The following is a 17,898-nucleotide window of genomic DNA, read 5'->3' as shown; positions in this document are numbered from 1 at the left end:
TTTCTCCAACCTGAGGAACTGTGAAGCGTCGCTGCGCTGGTTGTTGTCATGTTATAACACTAACAACTGTGCTTTTCCTCCACCTCACTGGAGCTTAAGGACGCCTCCGCACACTGCTGTCAACGAAGACTGCGTTTGGAGTCGGTTAAATCGCCGTGGGAAATGACTATTGGGATCCACAACAGTTTAAAGTGTTCGCCGAGTGCCCCCCGGTCGGCAGGAATACCCAGGTCCCACATCACCCCACATCCATGTTGACTGCGGCAGCCTTCGCATTGGGTCCAGGGCTACGAGCACCACAAACCCCCCTTTGTTCTTCCGTGGGCGAGATCCGGCTAAATCGCAGCGTTTTTAATGGAGACACCTTCGTTTGTTAAAATGTGCATCACTGTTTACGCGTGAAAAAAAAAAAAAAAAAATGGCTGCTGAATTAGCCGTTGGAAGACGACGGTCTTGAATCAAAGCCGTTACGTTACTTAGCAAGAGGCCAAACTGCACATAAGCTAGACTAGGCTAACAAATTGTGTATTAGTCAGTCATATTACTCAACGGGTCGCTGCTTTTTTTTTTTTTGTTTTGGTAGGTTTTTCCAACAAGAAGTAGGCTGAAGGGAATTCCTCCCACTCCAAATCTATGCATGCGGTTAACGGAGCCGCTTTCAAAAACACTTACTAGCTTAAATAGCATTTTCGGAGCAGGCTTAGCTAACGTCAAGCCTCCTTTTGAGTATGTGTAACACCAAACGAACATGCAGGACTTCTTTTTTTATAAGTGAAACAGCCTGAGTGACCGAGGCTTTTCCCTAAAAGCAGACCCAACAAGGCCCCGGTGTTTGACTCGGCTCTGTCGACCTGGAGGAAAGAAAATGGATATTGGGGTGAAATGCAAGACGAAAGTCTTTATTTTTGGACCCAGAGTCACCAGTCAGAGCGGTGTGCGGGATATCAACAGATACTTGGTGGTCTATGCTTTGTTTTACTTTGTACTGTTCACTTACGCCTCCCCGGCGAAACCGTGTGACAAGAATTGTCTCTCTGGAAAATGCATCAACGGATCCTGTATCTGTGACCGAGGATGGGTTGGAGATCAGTGCCAGCACTGCCAAGGGAGGTTCAAGTAAGTGGACTGGCACCAAAGGTTGCTCTACTAAATCATCTTTGGCCAGCATTATGTTACTATATTCATAATTGGCTCCTAGCCACCCAAAAGATGTTTGGATCACTTTTTGATCCAGCTGTTTGCCATCAAACAACAGTGTGGGCAGATTAGTGGCATCAGTGGTTTAGAGCATCTACTGACTAACTTGAATAGTTCAGCATAGTTTAGGTGTTTTGATATGGTGCTTTGTGGCATTTATTTCTCATATGTGACCACATTATACATACATATTATTGGGTTAAAAGCCGCTCTGATTAGCATATACATTATAAGGCGGCAGCTAAATTAAAAACTGCTATATCACTAGATTACTAAAAAAATACAACACAAGAGTTTCATTAAACCATATTTATCCATTTTCTCACAAATTGTCCAAGGCAGTATTGCAGAAAGCAAAGAAAAGCAGCAAATGCTCTCGATTAAGAAGCCTGAACAAAGTAATGTTTGACATTTTTGCTTTTTTGTCAGGGTGATAAATTGAATTTTGGTCAACCAACTGCTGGATTATGCAGTTAATCATTTGTTGAATCATTTGTCGGTTAGTTGTTTGTAATTTATGTGTGTTCCCTCAAGATGGGAGAGGGAGGGCTATTAGCCTCATGCCTGATTCTTATTTTCGTTAATTCTGCGTTTAAGTTGAGTTTATTTAATGTTCTGTCCCCACAAAAGAAAGCAACGCACACCATGTGTCAGTGAGAAGTAAATAAATGAGCCAGTCTGCATATGTGAGCATGGTTTGGACAGTTACTCAGTCTGCCATGCAGTTTCATATTGATTTACCATCTATTGCGTTTGCACTGATTCCAAATAAAATCCTCAAACAAATAAATACATTTCGCTTTTGCAAGAGGGAGTATCCCACAGGGGCTTTGACGAAACATCTGCAACTAATTGATTGTGCATATGCCCTGCAGCCCTTGTGGCGTTACCATAAGTGTCTGTTCCTAAATTGGAAGAATGTGCTCATTGATCAGCACAGGTATAAGGATAAAGACAACTCTCTATTGATGCAGTGAGTTATAGGCTGAGCACAGATCATTAGTAGTAGATGAAATCCCAGAGAAACAATGCAAAAGTGACCAAAGGATAAACATTCAAACTTCTACATGATACTAATAACAATAATATTCTTCACAGTGGCTCTTGACAGGAGTATCTAATGGCCTTTCAGTGCACCTGAGGTGCACTCTGTGGTATAGAAGTGTCTTGATCACAGTAATTACTATGCTCCTGATGGGTCTGAGGTTTTGTATGGGTTGTCATCAGAGATGTTGGGAAATTACCTCCCGTCACCTAGAACCTTCTGAAATGTGACTTTGACTCTTTAATGTTTTTGTAGTGCGTGGAGAAGATTTATTCACCCTGGTTAATAGATCATCATTTAGACATTGCTTCCCAGCACCATTAACAAGTTTTGTCTACCTCCATAACAACTGTTAAATCACTGAATTTTGTCCAGCATGAAAACAATTCATGGTCGCCATCGCTCATTGCTGTTTGCATGCTTCAAAAAAGCGTTCACAATGACCAATCAGCAAAACACTAACTGTAGTACCTGTAACTAGACTTTGCATAGAGAGTTAAATCTTTAGGTTCACCTCAAGTGCATTCACTGTATTACATTACATTCCTTTGATATTTGGAGATACACATCATGATCAAATATCATCATATACATACTAAACCCAACTTTTGTTCATTATGCTGTGGGAAACATCTGATTTCAAAGTCATCTGATGCAATGTTATGCATCTACAACAACTATCATGATCATGAATAGGAATATAATTCAGTTCCTGTTACTCAGACCACCCACGGGAGCCTAGTGTGAAGCTTCAAAAGTCAGAAATAAAACTAACTACCAGGGCTGCAATCTTTCTGCGGTGTCATAAAAAAGTAACATCTGAACGTTATCAACTGTCAGATACTCATTTTGCAGATTCATGAGCTGTTTGTCTCATCTTTGACATCCAAATGAGTTTTATCAAAGTACAATCTTTTGCAAACCAGAAAATGCATCGCTGTGTTGAGAAAATAGGCTTAGGCAAGTGTCTCCCCGTCTTTTTGAATTCATTACGAGCGTGATTGCACAGTTACGCGGGCGGGATACGTAAGTCTTTAGGACAGTGATGAATGTCCATTTAAAAGTAATTTATCTTTGTCACTCGGTGTCATTTTGCGTGAAGAATACATTGTTGAAATTGGTTTTTCCTCTATCAGACTGGAGACATGAGCAGAAAAGAGGCAGAGGAATCTCTGTAGGCAACAGCTGATTGAATCTTTTGGGTGGTGGGGACTGACCTTCCAATGACTGGCTGCTTTTTGTCTTCTTATCTTGAATCTTGAGGATTGAATGCAGTGTGTGTGACACTATAATTGGACACCTGAGTTCACACTTTTATAAGATTCTTTTTTGTACCAAGGGGACAAAAGGTCTACTCATTAAAAAATGACACATCAGTGCTCCTGTTACAGAAATAAATTATTGTCTCAAACCTGAGAGCTTTGCAGCAGGACTAATTTACGGAGGTTTGTGTTGTTACTTCTTTATGTCTGTAATAATGCTGCTATTTCTGAAGTTCAGAACATGTGAAGGACTGTTTTGATTACCAGATCAACAGTGTTAGTATCAACTAGGAAAAGCTGAGTGGAAAGTGGAATGATTTTCAGTCCTTGATTCAGAGTCAAAGATAATGTTTTGGATTTAATTAACTACTGTGAATTTGTGCCTAACTGCTTATTCCTATTACTAGTGTTCTTCCAATATCAGTTTATATTTAAATCTGATCTTATGTCGGAAAAAGAAGGCCTGTTGCATCACATCAAGTTTTTATGTTCCCTGTAACTGAGTGGGTTTCTTTGTGCCGCTGTTGAGTTTCATCCCACAGTCTAAAAACTGCTTTACCAGACAAGATTTACTGTCTCTGGGGCCCTAGAAAGCAACAAACGAGACATTTTTTTGTAGTTAAGGAGGTTTTCTAGTTTTACGGTTGTAACTTGGAATGCTGTTTTCCTAATAGCAAACTAACACCATTCACAAGTCGACACGAGTCTAAAGTAGTGTAACACACTGTAGAAACTGCTAAATAAATCAACATGTAGCTCTGTTGGTAATTAATCACACATACACCTATACTCATCCATGATTATGCTTAAGTTAATTGTTTGGTTTAAAATGTGTTTTGGTATAATAATCACACAGTATGATACAATGCAACACTTCACACTGAAATTCATTTTGGGTCACATGCAAGACGGACAAAGGACACAAATAGCCACAAAGCATCATTCAAACCTCAATGAATCATACATAGCTAAACATTTAGATTTTTGATTGCAAACTATTAGTATAACAATATTGCTTGATCAACAGAATAGACTGACGTATAAAAGAGCCTGTTCCGTTTATTTTAAGGAACTGTTTTTAGGTCAAAGGTTGATATTCTCCATCTTTGTCTATCTAAATTATTTTGTTGCTGTGCTAACGGTTATTTATTTTGTTGTCTTCCAGATTGACAGAGCCCTCAGGATACCTCACTGATGGTCCAATCAACTATAAATACAAAACAAAATGCACCTGGCTCATTGAGGGCTAGTAAGTGCTTTTATAAATTAGTATGTTCTAGTGAAACACAGCACACAAAGAAATATTTAATTATGCAGTGCAGCTGAATTTAATAAAGCCAGTCATCATCTCTGTTGAATTACGTTGACATTTCTTGCTAACACAGTGCATTTTAAAGCTGGGTCTGGTGTATAGAATGCTGGGAATGTTTGTCTGATGAGCTGGAGTTTTAGTGCTACCTTTTATTAGCGATAATTAGAGGGAGAGAGAACGCCCCTACCTGTTGATGCTTTTAATTGTCATGGCAACTCCGGTCACTGGGAGGACAGGGCTGCTTGGAAACTTCATTACCAGGCTGAACACAGAGTGCAGCCTGTCATCATGGGGTCCTAAAACATTTAGGAAGTAAATGCAACTAAATCAATGCAATTATGGTTGTATTATGTATTAGACAACGTACTGAGGAGTATTATTTTAGAGTAAATTAATTTGTTTTCTGCTTTTTGTTGAAATGATAATTAATTTACAGCATGGTCAGTGCTGTGTTGGTACTAAATACTTTCAAATTTGGAAAATCTGAATATAAACAAGGCAAGTTAATGGGTTTTTAGAACAGTTAAAGTGAGAGTACAAAAGTGGCACACCATACAGCTTATACAGTAAAATAAAATTAATGTATTAATGTACCATTTATGAAACTAGTCAGCATGCGTCAGTGGTCTGATGAATGTGAATAGGTTTTCCGCTTGTACAACTGTTTTTATTCTTTTTCTTTTTCTAGTCCAAATGCAGTTCTACGGTTAAGATTTAACCACTTTGCCACTGAATGTAGTTGGGACCATATGTACGTGTATGATGGGGACTCGATATATGCTCCTCTGGTTGCAGTTTTCAGGTGAGAAACACTATAAATAATGTACTATTTTGACATCACATATTGCAGTACATTATTTTAAGTGCAATATATCAAAGTCTTCTGAGTTTATTACTGTAACTTAAAATTGGTGTTTAATTTATTACCGTATTTAATTTTCCACTTTTGTCTACAGTGGTCTTATTGTGCCAGAAATACGAGGAAATGAGACAGTTCCTGAGGTTGAGACAACTTCAGGCTACGCACTACTACACTTTTTTAGCGACGCTGCCTATAATCTAACAGGATTTGAAATATTTTACTCGTAAGTATACAGGCTCTACAGTTGAACCAAAAGCTACATACTGTAGATATTACTACATTATACTACATACTACATTACAATTACTACTGTGATTCTTTCAGTGCTTGTTCCTTCGAGATCCTTTTTTTGTGCCACTATGTGTGTTAAAAATATTTTTTTACTTTAATTATTACTTTATTATTATTTTTATTTTACCTTATTTATTCTGAACTACAGTGGAATGGTTTCCAGTTTACTTTGTATCTTGTAGCTGTTGATCGATGGCAACTAGTTTTCTTTCACATATCAGCAGCAAAACTTGATTGAAAATGAAAGTGTCTTTCTGCCCAGGGTCAACTCTTGTCCCAATAACTGCTCTGGTCATGGGAAGTGCACACCTGGAAACTCTGCCGCCAGCAGACTGTACTGTGAATGTGACAAGTACTGGAAAGGCGAGGCCTGTGACATCCCCTACTGCAGAAACAACTGTGGCAGCCCCGACCACGGCTACTGCGATCTCACTGGAGAGAAGCTTTGTGTCTGCAATGAAAGCTGGCAAGGTAAGAGTTCGCTTCATTTAAGCCCTGCAAGTTCTCAGAAACATTTAGATCGATGAGAATGGCTCAAGTATAAATACAGGTAGGATTAGACCAAGTGGAACATAACTGCATGTACAAAAGTGATTTTACTGTGCCAGTAGCAGCCAGGATTTTCAGCCAAATTTTAAATGTGCTTTCACATAAGGGAGAACGACCAGGTGTTGATGTGACTCTGGAACCTATGAAAAAAAAAAACAGTGGTTTGATTGTGATTAATTTAATGGTAATCAAATCATCAAGCTTAATATAATCATTGTGTGCCTATAGTATAAGCCTTAATAAATATATTGTTGTTCAGAGTTTTTCAGAACTGAAATTTAGAGTCTATTAAATATAATACATATATTTATATTGTATCTTAACAAAAAACTATACATTTCCAATGTCAGGTGATGCTTGGGCATGTGGTTGTTAGACTGTTGAGAAGTGTCTCCCTCAGTGCTGTTCTCCCACATTCAAAACACAGAGTGGTGAATCATATGCAATGCACTTGTGCAATCACAGGTTGTACAAATGCTAACCCCCCCTTCTATGTGCGCTGGGTTGATTATGTAGAAGAGTGAAATGAATAATGTGTTAGCAGACAGCTGTGAACAGCTGTGTTGGGTTGTGTTATAATGTTGATTGGGAACATGTCAATAAACCCCATGAACGTGCATCATTATGTGCCTCGAGATGAACGGAACCAAATGCTTTTGCATGATGTAACTTGACAGAATCGTTAGCAGAGGCGTGAGCTTTCGTTCACATATTCACAGCTCCTTGCCTGTCAACATTCATTTAAGGAATGCTCAAATGTTTATTTTTGAGAGTGATGTGTTTACTTTCTATCGTGCCAGGTATTTCCTTTCTAAAGGGCATTCAGCTTCAGGTAAATTTAACTCTATCTTAAAATAGTGTTAATATCGGCTGTAATTTGTTTCATCTTGTCTTATAGGCCCAGACTGCTCTCTAACTGTACCTTCAACTGAGTCCTTTTGGGTTCTGCCAAGCGTCAAACCCTTTGGTACATCACTTGCCAGAGCATCCCACAAAACTGTGGTGCAGGAGAAGGTTATGTGGGTGATTGGCGGATACACCTTCAACTATAGCTCTTTTCAGATGATACTCAAGTAAGTCATATCTCCCAACATATTGATTTTTCAACAGGCAACATTCTTAGTGTTTATTTATTCTTACAATGAGCAGCATTTTGTTAGCTAATAAAATCTTTTAGACAAACCTCTAAACTTTACTGTCATTCAAACGGCCTGGATAGATTTTTCTTTACTCCAGGTAATACACTAGCGTGACTCTGCTTTTACTTTGTAGATATACAGAAAATATTTAAGCAATGACTATGAAGAGGAAGTTTTTAAAAGCTGGTGGCCTAACACCCCTTGAGCAAGAGACTTGAGAAAAACCAAGTCTAGTGTTGGGCTACCTGTTTCTTTGTCAAAACTGGCAAGTGTTAGATACAACAGTGCTGAATTTTAAGAATGAATAGGTCATGAGAATTTAGTATTTAATGTAGTTAGTTAGTTAGTTGGATGATTCTGCAGATAAAATGCTACTGAAATATTTATATATTTAATAGGGAAAATTAATATTAACTTAAAAGCTACTTACAAAAGGTAAAAAAAACAAACATCTGTAGGCTGTGAGCGCATACAATTATGAAATAAACTTCTGGACATTCCATTTAAAACTTGTTTTCACCTACACTAGTCATCTACAAAATTATCAGTTTCTTTTCTGTATTTCTGACCATTTTGATATAATAAAATATGTTGTTCTTTCTAAATTGCCCCAATCTTTTGAACGATAGTCTAGCTATTCTGTACATGTTTCTTATGCTTTAAAGTGCACTGTGTTGCTTTTCTCTGCAGCTACAACCTGGAGAGTGGCATCTGGAACACAGTTCCCATTAATAGTGGCCCTGTGCCAAGATATGGTCACTCACTTGCAGCATATCAGGTAAACAGATGTGCTTCACACTCTTGGTACAGAAGGAGTTTAGGAAACCACAACTGTTCAGTAGGAGGGAGGGAGAATTAGATGGGGTGAGAAAGCATTAAACGTTCACTTCCACACACAAGACCACAACTGCTGCTTTCAAAGGGAAATACAGTTAGGGAAAAAATTATTTGAACCCCAGCTGATTTTGTAAGTTTGCCCACTAACAAAGAAATGATCAGTCTATAATTTCAATGGTAGGTGTATTTGAACAGTGAGACACAACAATGACAAAAAAAATCCAGAAAAATGCGTTTCAAAAAGAGTTATAAATTAATTTGCTTTTCCACGAAGGAAAGAAGTATTTGATCCCTTCGAAAAACGTGCTTTAGTACTTGGTGGCAAAACCTTTGTTGGCAATCACAGAGGTCAGCCGTTTCTTGTAGTTGGCCACAAGGTTTGCACACATCTCAGGGGGGATTTTGGCCCACTCCTCTTTGCAGATCCTCTCCAATGTTTGGCAACTCGAACCTTCAGCTCCCTCCACAGATTTTCTATGGGATTAAGGTCTGGAGACTGACTAGGCCACTCCATGACCTTAATATGCTTCTTCTTGAGCAAGTGATTTGTTGCCTTAGCCGTGTGTTTTGGATCATTGTCATGCTGGAGTACCCAACCACGACCCTTTTCAATGCCCTGACTGAGGGAAGGAGGTTCTCACCCAACATTTGACGGTACATGGCCCCATCCATCCTCCCTTTGATGCGGTGCAATTGTCCTGTCCCCTTGGCAGAAAAACACCCCCAAAGCATAATGTTTCCACCTCCATATTTGACAGTGGGGATGGTGTTTTTGGAGTCATAGGCAGCCTTCCTCCTCCTCCAAACACAGCGAGTTGAGTTGATGCCAAAGAGCTCGATTTTGGTCTTATCTGACCACAACACTTTCACCCAGTCTTCCTCTGAATCAGTCAGATGTTCAGTGGCAAACTTCAAACGGGCCTGTAGATGGGCTTTCTTGAGCAGGGGGACCTTGCGGGCACAGCAGGATTTCAGTCCTTCACGGCGTAGTGTGTTACCAACTGTTTTTTTGGTGACTATGGTCCCAGCTGCCTTGAGATCATTGACAAGTTCCTCCCGAGTGGTTCTTGGCTGATTCCTCACCGTTCTCATTAGCATTGAAACTCCACGAGGTGAGATCTTGCATGGAGCTCCAGACCAAGGGAGATTGGCAGTTAATTTATGTTTCTTCCATTTGCGAATAATTGCACCAACTGTTGTCACCTTCTCACCCAGCTGCTTGGCGATGGTCTTGTAGCCCACTCCAGCCTTGTGTAGGTCCACAATCTTGTCCCTGACATCCTTGGAAAGCTCTTTGGTCTTGGCCATGGTGAAGAGTTTGGAATCTGGATTGATTGATTGCTTCTGTGGACAGGTCTCTTTTATACAGGTAACAAGTTGAGAGGGCTGCCAATGTCAGCTCGTTACCTGTATAAGATCCACCTGGGAGCTAGAGATCTTGCTGACGGATAGGGGATCAAATACTTATTTCCTTCATGGAAATGCAAATTAATTTATAACTCTTTTTGAAACGCATTTTTCTGGATTTTTTTTGTCATTGTTGTGTCTCACTGTTCAAATAAACCTACCATTGAAATTATAGCCTGATCATTTCTTTGTTAGTGGGCAAACTTACAAAATCAGCTGGGGTTCAAATAATTTTTTCCCTCACTGTAGCTTACTTTCCGTATTAGACACTTCTTTCCTGGCTGATGATAATTAGGATCTCTGCATGCTTGGCTAAAATGATTTCTAAGATTCTGAAACAAACTAAAATGAATATGTCCTCTTCTTTTCAGGATGATATCTACATGTTTGGTGGGAAACTGGAAACCGGCTCAGGCAATGTGACAGATGAGCTGTGGGTGTTCAACATACCGAATCGGACATGGCAGCGGAGGAACCCCGTGGTTGGTAATACACAGACTCAGATTTATGCTGTGGAGGGACACTCTGCCCACTGCGTCTTGCTGGAGAGTGGTGAGGTCATCATGCTGGTCATCTTTGGCTACTCTCCCATCTACAGCTACATCTGCAACATTCAGGAATACTACCTGAGTGAGTTACAGCTCTTGTAACATGCACTACTGTTCTCCAGGTCTTTCTCTCCCATTGTATTGACAGCTGCTACATTACTGGAATGTCTTTAATATAACTTAAGCACAACTTATTAACTTTTGGTGATAATGTGAATAGAAAAAGCTTAAACTAGTATGTGAATAATTTCAGTAATTATAATTTCAAATGAGGAGCACTCCTTCTATGAAGCATTGTTAGTTCATGTTTGGATTGAGCAGTGAGCCCAATTTTAAAACCACAGCACAATAGCAGTGTCCAAAAGGCAACAAGCAGTTAGCAGACATAATTAGGCATTTGGAATCAGTTTTTATTGAAGCATAACAGGAAAGTCACATGAACAGTTTAAGAGCATTTGGGGTTTTGTTTAGTTTTAGGCTCCACAAACAACAACAAATTAACAATTTAACTTTTGAGCACACCACCAAGTTGCATTGTGGCCTATTTTTCAGTTGTCAGTGAGCTTTAACAACTTCAGAAATTGAAACTAAAAGCCTTGAAATCATAGAAGTGCGCATTCCTGCATGTCTGTTTGTTATCAAGATCTTATTAAGCAGCAGGTGCCTTAATGTCTCTAAATGGAAATAAAATATGTAATAAAAGATTCCCATATATACTCTTTACAGAAGCCAACACATGGGTGGTACCTGAAACCAAAGGTGCTGTTCCTCAAGGAGGTTATGGCCACAGCAGCACGTATGACAGTGTCAGCGGCAGTGTGTACATTCATGGAGGCTACAAGGCGCTGCCTGCCAACAAATATGGTCTGGTTGATGACCTCTACCGCTATGATGTTAACACCCGGACATGGTAAATCACTGCATACACATGTATATGTAGTTCTGCCAATGTCTTTAACTCTGTGTATGTGACACTGTATTGCATGCTTGTCCTGATGCACCTGTCACGAATATGTTCCAGGTTTATCCTACGAGAGAGTGGCTTTCCACGGTACATGCACTCAGCTGTGCTCCTCAGTGGCACCCTGCTCATCTTTGGTGGCAACACACACAACGACACATCACTCAGCAACGGGGCCAAGTGTTTCTCTGCAGACTTCCTTGCCTACGACGTTGGTAGGATTCACATTATTCGACTACTTTAGTTTTGTTTAAATGTGGCTGTACTTGATTAAAACTGTTTAGGTTGGCGTTTAATAAGATTTTAAGTGCTGTAATTGTATATTTTGTATATTGTATATTTGTTCTCCTGGTCTTTAGCCTGTGATGAGTGGAAGCTCCTCCCTAAACCAGACCTTCACAGGGATGTGAATCGCTTTGGTCACTCTGCTGTGGTCAGCAATGGGTGAGTCTTTTTGATGGAATCTCCCCTTAGACTAAATAACACTGGACAGGTTTTTAACAGTTTCTCATCAATTAGGGCACATTTTATTAATGCTTTTTTTGTTGTTGGAATAATAAAACAAAGTTTTTCATCACAAGATTGAGCTACAATCACCAAATCATCTAGTAACATCTCAGGTAATTATCAACTCTTTATTTATTCACTGTTAACCTTCTCTTCTTCTGTGTTTTCTTTGCCAGATCCATGTATGTGTTTGGCGGCTTCTCCAGTGTTCTGCTCAACGATGTGCTTGTTTATCGACCTCCCAGCTGCCAGGCCTTCTTGTCAGAGGAGGGATGTGAGAAGGCTGGGCCAGGTGTCCGCTGCGTCTGGAGCAGAGGCCGCTGTCTTCCCTGGGAACCCAGCATGGCTAATGGAAGCCTCACTCCTGCCCCATTCTGTCCCGCTAAAGCTGGTGAGAAATAACTTCTTTCATGCTTGCCAGAGCTTTGTCTTTTCTTGAATGACTCTCCTTTTATGAATATAAATTCATAAAGAAATACTTACACATTAAGCAAATATGAGCCAGATTGAAATGCATACACTCATTCTTACAGTCTGTTGTCCCTCTCCCTGTCTCTTTTTAGTCACAGTGGATGAGCGGTGCTACCGGTTCTCAGACTGTGCCAGCTGTACAGCAAACTCCAATGGGTGCCAGTGGTGTGATGACAAGAAGTGCATCTCTGCTGTCAGCAACTGTACATCTGTGAGTCGTCCAACAGGGGGCATCAAAGGGCTTCTCATCTTATTTTCAGCTTCCTGAAATGCTCTCTAAAAGAATAACGCACATGCACACACAAACAAAAACTCTGTGAGCTGTGAATTTAAATAAGTAATGATAAAATAATTCAATTTTATTTTTATAGCACCAAATCACAACAAAAGTAATCTTATGGCATTTTACAGTGTTTAAGGTTTAAGAGCTACAGAGTATACAGAATTATATAGAAAACCCAACAAACCCACTTTAGAAAGCACTAGGTGACAGTGGAGAGGAAAAACTCCTTTAACGGAAGAAACCTCCAGCAGAACCAGGCTCAGGGTGGGCAGCCATCTGCCTCAAACGGTTGGGCTGGGTGGAAAGAGGAGAGAGAAAAGCATAGCAGGCAAAAAAAAAAAACAACAACGAGCAGGAAAAACACAAATATAGGAATAGCAATAATGGGAAGATATATAAATCATGTTGGGAATCCACTGCATCATAGTACAAATAGGATGCTTTTTTTTTTGCTTTTCACATTTTTTAACAGACAATCACCTTCTAACTGATAATAAATTTAATGGGTTCTTTTACTGTTTTCTATTCTCTTCTCTCCTGTAGAACGTGAAGAACTTCACTGAGTGTCCAGTGCGGAACGAGCAGGTGTGCAGCAAGCTTGCCAACTGCAAGAGCTGTTCTTTGAATCTCAACTGTCAGTGGGACCAGAATCAGTCAGAATGCCACGCTTTGCCTGGTAAGTAAGAGCCTGGAGCCACAAGTCCATTTCCATACACACACATTTACACCATGTGTAGTTTGCCAGTCTTTGCAGCTCTAAGTGTAGCACTTAGGATTGTAAATGATCTTAACCTTAATCTCGTTGATAGAAATTGATGAGCGTGAGCAGTTCATAACTCAAAGCACTCATCTACTTTGTGAGGTGAAGTTTACTGTAGTGAATGCCTCTACTGGCAATCAGACCTGATGGGAAAATTTAAACAGATATTCATTGATTTTTAATAATGTGGTTTGATACTTTTTTTTTTTTTTTTTAGCAACTAATGATGACAAATTTGTCAGTTTGACAAATAAAGCAGACGATGTTGTTTTTTCTTTTGCCACTGTAGATCTGATTTAAACACTGCAGCTGGTATTTGCAGAAATGTACTTTCAAGATATCATCCTGATGTTGTTTATCAGGTCTGGCAATATATTTAGTTTACCTCTCAGCCTGTGTCCCCCCCCCTCCACCTCCTCAAATGTTGACTCTGGCTGAATCTGAAGTAATGGTGCTGTCACTTTATCCATAATTCTCAGCTCATGAAGTCTTGTCGCCTAAGGGCTTGTTGTAGCAGTGGGAGCTGCAAATCATCTGTGTGTGTGTGTGTGTGTGTGTGTGTGTGTGTGTGTGTGTGTGTGTGTGTGTGTGTATGTGTGCCTGAAAGGCTACACATAAAACATACATCTAAATGAGCACACACCATATTTTAATGAGAAGCAGTTAGCAAAAGCATATTTGGCCTTCAGTATTCACTCCATCTCTTTAAGGTAAGGAAGATTACACACACACTCTCTCAAATCCCTAAATCAAAGCCCTAAGACACCTGGTTTGGATGGAAGTAGATTGAAATTTCCTTACATGGTTATATTCCATACTTGGAGTTTGGGGCCCCTTTTCATCAGCAGTTAATGGAAGTTCAGATTTATTAATTGCATTTTAAATAAATAAAATTGGAACCATAGTTTAGAATAAAGCTACAGTTTACATATCTTGATGCACTCTTCTTTCTCCTAGCCCAGCAGTGTAGTGAGGGTTGGAGCCAAGTGGGTGAGGCTTGCTTGAGGATCAACTCCAGCCAGGAGAGTTACGACAATGCTCAACACTACTGCAAGAACCTCAATGGAAACATCGCCTCACTCTCCACCTCCAAACAAGTGGACTTTGTGCTGGCGGAGCTCCAAAAGCTCCAGCAACAAGACAAGGTGAATGACTAAATAAACCAAACAAAAGTGCTGGATCTGCCTTAAATACTTTTTTTTTTGATTGTGACAAGTAGACAGAAATGTCAGGCTTTACACGGTCTTGTTTCTGAGATACTGCACCTTATAAATCAGACTCTAATTATTTATAATTTTGCTTGTTTGAATTGTTTTATCCTTTAACACTGTCACAATTTCTTATGCCTACTTTATATATGAGCAACACGGGATAACATGACTCGCAATAATAAGCCCTTACAGTATCTAAGGTGCTGAATTTATTTGTTAAAAAATATTTTAACATTTTAATATGTGCTTAAGAATCACAAATACATCAACACTCAGCTTCAAGTTCAAATTTTCAGGCCATTTTTTAGAGCCGTGCTGTGCTTTGTTTTGCCTGGATTTTCAGGTGCCTAGCAATGTTGAGCATTATTGAATAAAATTTAGTTAATTCATTTAATCATTGAGGACATCTCATAAAATACAACTCTCAAATTATTATTTGTTATAGAAATAATATAACAAGGATCATAATTGGGGTTTCTTATAATTGGGGTTTCTCTAATAGCTGCAGCTATGGCAGGATGAAAAGGTTAGCTTTTTGTTTTGGTTGTGCCTCCTGTATTTGTGATGAAACTCACCTATTTGTTTTAATGGAACCTTGACATGCCATTTCCCATCATGTTCCCATTACAAGTTCCATCCTGAAGGCAAATAAGTAATCATGTCTGAAATGAAATTATTTTCAGTACACTTTTAATGACATCCTTTGTTCTCAGGTGGAAATGCAGTGGCCATTCACATCTTAAAATGCACTGATGGGGCACAAGTGCAGTTAGATGTGACAAATGTTACTTACATTTAAATGTGCTGTGGCTTTTCAAGACTTTTGTTATGTGTCCACAGCGGCTGTCTCCTTGGGTGGGTCTGAGGAAAATCAATGTTTCATACTGGGGTTGGGAGGACATGTCTCCATTCACTAACAGCAGCCTCCGCTGGCTCCCTGGTGAGCCCAATGACTCTGGTTTCTGTGCCTACCTGGTGGAGCCCCAGGTGTCAGGCCTGAAAGCCAGTCCATGCACCTCCACTGCCCATGGCCTCATCTGTGAAAAAGCTACAGGTGAGAGATCAACATACACAGACCACTTTAACATGTCATTTTGGTAACATTTCAACATTACACAGGAACTTTCTGAATTGTAAAACAAACAACATATTCCCCTGTTTCTTTATTTACCATTATTTCCTATCCAGGAAACCCCAATCAGAGTTCCCGTCCATCCTGTAAGAAGCCTTGCTCACTGCACACAAACTGTGCCAACTGTACCAGTCAGGCGATGGAGTGTATGTGGTGCAGCAGTGCACAACGCTGTGTTGACTCCACTGCATATGTCATCTCTTTTCCCTATGGCCAGTGTCTGGAGTGGCAGACTGGAGATTGTGTGGGTGAGTGTCTTTTACTAAACTTAATCTAGATGAAGCTTTTTCTGAAGTCTAGCATTAAGGTGGCTGGCAATAAGCTTTCCCAGATTGGCTTCTGTAAGCAGTCAATATTCATCACTGAGAGTGAAGAGGTCACGGCATGAAAACAGCTTAAAGTGGAAGGTGTTTGTGTCAGAGAAAATGGTATTAGTTTCCTGTGATTGGTTTTGGAAGCTGTTTTGGGTTTGTAATGGTCAATTACTCTCGCATATAGTTGCCCCAACTGTGAGATTTCCCTGTTGACCAAGCTATGGACTTTTTACTATTAGCTGGATTTAAGTAGTTTAAAGACATGCATCAAGGAACAGTTTGAAAAATGGCTGCAAATGACTCTCTGTGACTGAGAAGAGAGCCTAACGGCATTGTCTGCTCACACTGTGTTGTAAATGTGCATGTTTTTGAAACAAAATTTGGTGTAGAAATCAAATCCCCTCTGCATTTCAAGTTTGCTTAAAGTGTGCTGTGTGTCCATTATAATAGCGTGGGTAACATGTTATGAATGGAATACACCAAAGCCTTCTTTAAATGTGTGTTAGAAATAAACCAAGAGCAAAAGGACCAAAATCACTAGAATTATTCGTCATGCTAGTATAGATAAACATAAACGAAACACACCTGCCTCCATTGTTATTTTCTTGATTATCCAGATGTGAACATGGATACACACATTTATTTTCTCTGCACAGTGACAAGTTGTTTAAAGAGCTCCTTTACCTGAAGGTCAGTGTAGTTGTTTGGTTCACTGGGGTTGTGCTGTGTGATCTATGAATTATACCCACAATTGTGTCACATCGTAAAAAACATCTCTGATCAGTTTAGTGAGTAACAAATTTAGAGAGCCCAAGGGTACAGGCTCAAATTCATTTATGTGTACTGGTGTTAGGTAACCCAGAGATGTTTCTGTACACTGTGTCATTTGTCTTGAGGAATTAGTCCCTTTTGGCATGAAGGACAGAGAAGGGTATTCTACAAATATACTAAGTGTTTTCCTTCTCTTTGTTTGTTCTGTCTGGCTTTGCTTCTTTACATTCACTCTCAAAATTTTAGTCAGCACTTGAATTATCTTGCCTACTTGAGTCCATTCCTCCTCATTTTCAGCACATGATAATATGTACTTTAGACTGAGTACACTGCATAAATGCACTTGTAACCATAGACCCAGGATAAAATACTTTGTAGGATCATTGCCTGCTGGGCCACCTTGAAAGGGCACAGTGTGTTGTATTTGTTGCTCTCAGTAGAAGATATTGGCTCAGAATATTATTTGTTATAGGAGTTTGTTGCTTTGCTTTGGAGAAGAATTTTTTGTGTTGTTGAATTAATAATTTCTACCAGGCATGTCATTAATAATTGGTCATGAGTGGTCATATCTTACAAGATCAAACAGACAAACCAGACAACATGGTTGTCTTTGCCACAAATACAGTCTACAGTCTACAGCTACATTTAATTCAGACAGAATTTTAAACATTCATGTTCAAATTTATTTGCCTTTTTGTTGTTCTTTAATTTTATGTAGTTTCAGTCAAGCAAAAATACCAGACTTTGTTGGCTTCTAATTCTTCAAATGTGAGGATTTACTACTGTTTATATGATACAATATACAACTTTTTTTTGACTAACTAGCTGTTAGCTGAAGCTCTAGCCTAGAAACAGCTGTTAAAACCAGGGCAGTCCCTTGTTACTGTTTTTTTTTTATGACATGTTTCTAGTAAAGGAAGCTTTTATTAGCAAGTCCTAAAAAATGATCTTAGTGGATCTCATGACAAGTATGTGTTGCCATTTAAAATCATGATGTCTGATGATGATGATTTCAGGGTGCACAAAGTTGAGTCCTAGA

General features: G+C 39.4%; 1 protein-coding gene across 1 annotated transcript in view; it reads left to right on the top strand.

Moving 5' to 3' along the window:
- The window catches only part of atrnl1b (attractin-like 1b), a 54,255-nt gene continuing 36,357 nt past the window's right edge, over window positions 1-17,898 (top strand). The window contains exons 1-17 of the mRNA XM_026351258.1: window positions 1-1,116; window positions 4,670-4,753; window positions 5,505-5,618; window positions 5,773-5,901; window positions 6,232-6,440; window positions 7,417-7,591; window positions 8,348-8,435; window positions 10,273-10,531; window positions 11,176-11,359; window positions 11,471-11,625; window positions 11,770-11,854; window positions 12,094-12,308; window positions 12,481-12,599; window positions 13,215-13,347; window positions 14,389-14,576; window positions 15,483-15,696; window positions 15,831-16,022. Coding sequence (XP_026207043.1) covers window positions 866-1,116; window positions 4,670-4,753; window positions 5,505-5,618; window positions 5,773-5,901; window positions 6,232-6,440; window positions 7,417-7,591; window positions 8,348-8,435; window positions 10,273-10,531; window positions 11,176-11,359; window positions 11,471-11,625; window positions 11,770-11,854; window positions 12,094-12,308; window positions 12,481-12,599; window positions 13,215-13,347; window positions 14,389-14,576; window positions 15,483-15,696; window positions 15,831-16,022 — 2,794 coding nt within the window. The 5' untranslated portion in view covers window positions 1-865. The remainder of the gene's footprint in view (window positions 1,117-4,669; window positions 4,754-5,504; window positions 5,619-5,772; window positions 5,902-6,231; window positions 6,441-7,416; window positions 7,592-8,347; window positions 8,436-10,272; window positions 10,532-11,175; window positions 11,360-11,470; window positions 11,626-11,769; window positions 11,855-12,093; window positions 12,309-12,480; window positions 12,600-13,214; window positions 13,348-14,388; window positions 14,577-15,482; window positions 15,697-15,830; window positions 16,023-17,898) is intronic.

Source organism: Anabas testudineus, chromosome 19, assembly GCF_900324465.2.
Source record: "Anabas testudineus chromosome 19, fAnaTes1.2, whole genome shotgun sequence".
In the NCBI taxonomy this organism is placed as follows: Eukaryota; Metazoa; Chordata; class Actinopteri; order Anabantiformes; family Anabantidae; genus Anabas; species Anabas testudineus.
Note: the sequence above shows the minus strand (reverse complement) of the source record. Positions and strands in the feature narration are given on the sequence as shown.